Raw genomic sequence first — 5,351 nt, forward strand, 5'->3', positions numbered from 1 at the left:
CTGTTTGTGACTCTGGGGTGACACCAAGAGGGACAGTAAAATCACCTCTGTGTGGGCCTATGGATGTCAGTGTGTGATTAACAGTGGGATACAGAGAGGGGGTTCAAATGACAGCCCATGCTGTCCTCTGGGGACCCCAGAAGCTCTTCTTCCCCCACCTCCCCTGCCTTCCTCGGTCCAACGTTAAAAATCAGAATAAAATAAAATAGACGCAAATTGAGAGGACTCTGAACAGTTCCAGCGGGCTCAGGACCGCATGGCTATCTGGAAGGAAGTCGCGGATCTCTGTCACCTGCGCTCTTTTCTTCTTTTCCACCGAAGAGAGAACAGTTTCGGAGAGCACACCGCCCCTGGGGAGGGGCGCGGCGTTCCCCTTTCTTGTGCAGTCTGAGGCAGGAGAGGCAAAAGAGAGTCCTGGCTCTCAGGCCTCAGCGACCCCTAGGCTGGGCCCAGGGGTCTCTCAGGGAGGAGTGGGCAGGCTCATTCGCAGGCCGACGCCACCGACGTGACGCTGGTGATCTTGGTGGAGTCATCAGACCATGGCTGCAGGTTCTGCAGGGCGAAGAGCGACGAGTTGTGCACGCAGAGCGGGTCGGCGGGCAGCGGCTGTGCCAGGCTCTTCTGGAAGGCCTCTTGCTGCAGCTGCAGGAGGATGCGGTTCGCCTGCTGCCTCTCGGCCTCACGCTCCTCCGCGGTCTGCCGCCTGCACCAGGGACAAGCCGTTACCCACGCTTCGGGGTCGCTCCGGGAGATAGCCTGAGGGAGCACTGCTCCCTTTGGCAGCGCCCAGCTCCAGCTTGGGCCCCTATAATGCTTTCCCTTATCTTGAAGGTCCTTTAGCCGACAAAGGCTGGAAATCCCAAAAGTAGATGGAGGAGAGCTATCTCCAGGAAGCTGTGGGAAACTCCGCTAGGGCAAAGCAGCTGGGGCTCCCTGGCTGCCCCAAGTTCTCACACCCTCACCAGCCTTGGAGGGCATAGCCAAGGATAGAGTGGCAGCCCACCTCTCCCCAGACCTGAGGATGAACAGGAGCTTAGGTCCCAAGTCTGAGGGGCCTCACCCTCCCTGCCATTCCAGGGCAAAGGCAAAGGCTGGTGGATATGAGATGCCCTGGTGGACTTCTTCCTTCTCTCCCTTCTTCCTGCGAACCTTTCCCAGGCCTCCGACCTCCTGTGCAGAGCCCTGTCCCCTGCCGGGACTCAGGCCTGACTAGCCGGCTTCCTCCGAGGAGGTCCAGGGAGGCGATGACTCACTTATTCCATTTAATGTCCCCTTCCACCCCGTCAACTGAGATCAAACGTCTGTCTCTAAGGTGGACAGACCTAATGGGAGTCCCCGGGGCCTCCAGAAGCAATTTGTAGGCGATCGATGAAGCCACACGAAGCTGGCGAGGGCCTCTCCCAGCAACGGCCGCCGGCCTTCCTACCACCTCTTCTTGCTCTTTGGTTCTCTCAGAATTAAGGGAATTCGTTTGAAATGAAAATGGAGGATTTTGTCATCCATTGCTTTTCTTTATTATACAGAAGACTTTGTCAGGCTTCTGGGTTTCCTTTCCTCCCTATGATGGGGTATCTATCTTTGCCCCCCCACCACCTTTGTGTTTTAATTTCTCTCTGCGGCCACTCTATATTTTCTCTGTCCCCCTTGGTGGGGGGCGGGGGACAAAGATAGATACCCCTAGGCTGCAGCTCTGGGTGGGTATTATTGGGCACACCAGTGCCCCCCACACACACCCATCTAGTCTTTGCTCCCTCTTTAACTAGCTTTCCAGAGGTCTGAGCCAGTCCCCCACCCCTTCCCCAGCAACAGGAATGTGGGTAGGAGAGCAGCCTACTCCAGGGGCAGTGGCTTCCTTTGTGGCCACGACGGCGGAATCCCGGGCAGATTCCTCGCCTTCATTCAGAAAAAGAGGAAACTCCAATTCCTTCCTCCCGCCCCAGGCCCGCCCGGCCCGGCGCCGCAGCCTTCGCCCAGACTCTCTTGTGCTCCCCCCCAGGACTGAGCCAGTGAGAAACTCCTGACCGGTGTGGAACCGAGTATGCGGGCCAGATGTGCAGGAGGGTGCAGGGGTGCAAGAGGGCTCAGTGGAGAAAGCGCTGGTATATGCAGAAAATAAGGCTGCCTAGGAGTGAGTGGGGCACATTATATACCTAAGGGGGTGGGGGAGAGAGAGAGAGAACGACAAAGGTTGAGGTATACGTATGTGGGGGGGAAATTAGTGTACTTGTGACAAGAGAAGGGAAAATTCTCTCTCTCTTACACACACACACACACACACACACACACACACACACACACACACAAACACACACCCATCTGCTCCTAATTGATCCCGGGTTCAGTGGGACCCTTGAAACCCCGCTGCAGCCGGCAAAGATTGATTTTCCCTTCCAGGGTGGGGGACCCGCTATTCGAAGGCCGGGTATCGGGGGAGGAGGGAGTCAGCAGAGCCCAGGCCGCGGTCTGGAACCCCAGATGCTCTGCCGGGATCCCGGCTGGGGCGCAGAAACAGAGCGCGAGACATCCTGTCTCCTCCAGTCTCTGGGATAGAAGAAGCATCTCTGTAAGCGCTAGTTTGCACAAACAAAAAACCCCGCAGGATTCAAATAATCATGGAAGCTCCAGACTGCATAGACTGCTCCAACCGGCCATTTCCCCAAGCAGCGGGGATGACCAGTCGCGTCTACACGGGTACTGAGTGTGCGGGCCAGAAAGCCAGGAAGCTTCCAGTAAAACAGAGCCGGGGCTCTCCAGCCCCATCCTGGTCACTGGTCTCGCTTGTCTTCCGCTCCCCGCGAGCCCAGCAGGAGCAGCCCGCTCCTCCGAGCCGATCAGAAACCGGGAGCGGAGAGAGGAGTGTGTGTACCCCGAGAGGCCTGGAGCCCAGAGCGGCCCGAGACTTCGCTGCTCGCGCCGCGCCCGCCCCGCGCGCTCACCTCCACTTCGTCCGCCGATTCTGGAACCAGGTTTTGACCTGCGCGTCAGTCATTTTGAGAGCTTTGGCCAGGGCGGCGCGCTCGGCCGAGGCCAGATACTTCTGGCGGTGGAAGCGCTTCTCCAGCTCGCAGATCTGCAGGCGTGTGAAGGATGTGCGCGGCTTCTTCTTCTTGGGGGGTGTCCGGTTCTGATAGGGGTGACCTATACGGCGTGTTACAGTGAAGGGTGAGAGGGCCACTGGAGCGGGAGACAGACAGACGGCAGAAGCAAGCGGCAGAGCGTCAGGAGGCGTCCCAGGCCCGACACCCCGCGAATCAGCGAGCGCAGCAGCTAGACCCCAGAAGCAGAGCCTCGATCCTCCCATCAGCCCTCAGTTCCAAGTCCGGGTGGAAAACGGCCCCCTCCCGCCGACAGGGCACGCCGCTGCCACCGTGGAGGCCTCCCTAGCCCTGGGCTCCCACGTGCCCACCTGACACAGCCCACAGTCGCCTTCCCAGTATCCTTGAGAAGCATGTCTGAAGCGAGCTAAAGATCGCAGCCCCCCACAGCTCCAGGCCTCTTGCCTCAGAGAAGCTGCTCGACAGTAAGAGAGCATGCTTAGTCGAGACCCTGGACCCTGGGTCCTGATCCGAGCCTCCATCACACAGCAACATTCAGACATCATATACAACAGGGGCAAATTATAGATCTATACACTCAAACAGGCCGGCATACAGACAGGCACACAGGACACAGGGAAACATAAGGCCACACCAGGCAACAGCTATACACTTCCTCAGAATCTTCTTCAGGCCTGAAGCAAGATTAGAATGGGCTGTGGCTCTCCGAGGTAGGCCCTATGTGGAGTATCTTTCACCAGAGACCTAGAACCAGTGGGCTCCAGGCTGGGGGTTCCATCAGTCCTTCAAGACTGGCCTGGCCTGAATTGGGAGAGTGGTATATTCACCAGGCAAGACTCATCAGGCCCATTGTGTTGGGGCAGTGGGGCTCCTTGAATACAGGGCCCATCCAAAATAGAAAGGATCTCTGTGCACCCTCCTCCCAAACTTTTGCCAGAGTCTGAGCCCAGGTTCCAAGGCTGGAACAGGAGGAGCAGGAGGCCTGGGGTGCCTTAGGGTCACCTAGCCTAGTGTAATCTGCCTATCCCCCTTTCACAGTTGGGTTCTGGAACTGGAGCCCCATGGGAGTCCCACGTCGCGGTCGTGGTAGGCAGCAGCCTATGCCTCCTGCTTCCTTTCTTGAAGGCCCAGGAGAGAACCTAGACACATCTCGTGGCTGCTTCTCAACGGGCATGGGGGCCTGGCCCGGCGAGAGGATCTTATTCTTGGATCCAGGGAACCCTAAGGGCAGCGGGAAGTGAGGTCGGGGAAAAAGGCCAGCGCAGTAGCGAGAGCTGAGTGTCGAGAGCGGAAGCGGGAGCGGAGGGAGCCGGGGCAAGCCGGGGAAGGCGAAGAGTAGGCAGCGGAGAGGGAGGCAGCCGGCGCAGCCGAGTGCGTAATCGTCCCAGGAGTTGTCCTTAGGTGGCTAATAGATCTTGGGCCTGGCCGGTGCGTTATTCACGCCGGAGGGCCGGGAGAGGGGCGGGGAGGAAGCCTAGCCCGGACAGAACGAAAATGGAGCGGGTGGCTCAGCCTCTCGCTGCCACTGACCTGAACGAAGCCCGCAGTCCGGAAAGAAGAGTCCAACACCTCTGTTGCTTTACTCGGGTACGTGGCCTCTGCCAGCCCCTCAGCGCAACGGACACTGGAGCTTGGGGCTCAGTGTGTGTGTGGGGGGGGGGGACAGGAGGTGGAAAACCTGTTCTGTCCTTGCGTCTGATTCTGGGGCTCGCCGCCTCGGCCAGAGAACGTTGGCCGGGACGAAAAAACAGTTTGTTCACATCGTGCCCGTTTTTCCGAGATTCCCGAGCCCCGAATGCCGGCGGAAGGCAGTCCAAAGCTACATTCCCCTTCCCTCCGTCTGACCCGGCCTAGGGACTCCGAGAGGGGTTCAGGGAGCACTTCTCAGAGCAGGGGTCCTGCAGGAGAGACGCAGAGCGGCCCAAGCTAGGAGAACTCTTCCCGCACGGCGATTCAGCGAGCATAGAAAGGTGGCGGGCGGCTGAACTTGGGGGAAGCGCCAAGAGGAGCTGGGCGATCCGGCGCACAAAGGGGGCTTTGGGAAGCCACCGTGCCGGGGAAGGGTAGCGCAGAGCCCGGGCCGCGGCCAAGCGGGGCGCGCGCGGGCCGGACTCACCTGTGAACCTGTCCTTTGTGTATCTGCGGTTACTCTCCATCCAGGGAAAGGTGAGGCCAGTGAGGTTGTTGACGCCTGGCACGGCAGGCACCGAGGGCACGGTGGGCAAGCCGGTAGCCAGAGGCTGGGGGTGAGCCACTGCTCCAGCTAGCGGCCTGTGCGCGGGCACTCGGATCACC

General features: G+C 59.4%; 1 protein-coding gene across 1 annotated transcript in view; it reads right to left on the bottom strand.

Annotated features, from left to right (window-relative positions):
* Positions 1 to 480: 480 nt before the first annotated feature.
* Positions 481 to 5,351, bottom strand: part of TLX1 (T cell leukemia homeobox 1) — a 5,310-nt gene continuing 439 nt past the window's right edge. The window contains exons 2-4 of the mRNA XM_015599862.1: positions 5,173 to 5,350; positions 2,937 to 3,138; positions 481 to 703 (exon numbers count right to left, since the gene is read on the bottom strand). Of these exons, the coding sequence (XP_015455348.1) occupies positions 481 to 703; positions 2,937 to 3,138; positions 5,173 to 5,350 (603 nt within the window). The remainder of the gene's footprint in view (positions 704 to 2,936; positions 3,139 to 5,172; position 5,351) is intronic.

Source organism: Pteropus alecto, unplaced genomic scaffold, assembly GCF_000325575.1.
Source record: "Pteropus alecto unplaced genomic scaffold, ASM32557v1 scaffold88, whole genome shotgun sequence".
Lineage (NCBI taxonomy): Eukaryota > Metazoa > Chordata > Mammalia > Chiroptera > Pteropodidae > Pteropus > Pteropus alecto.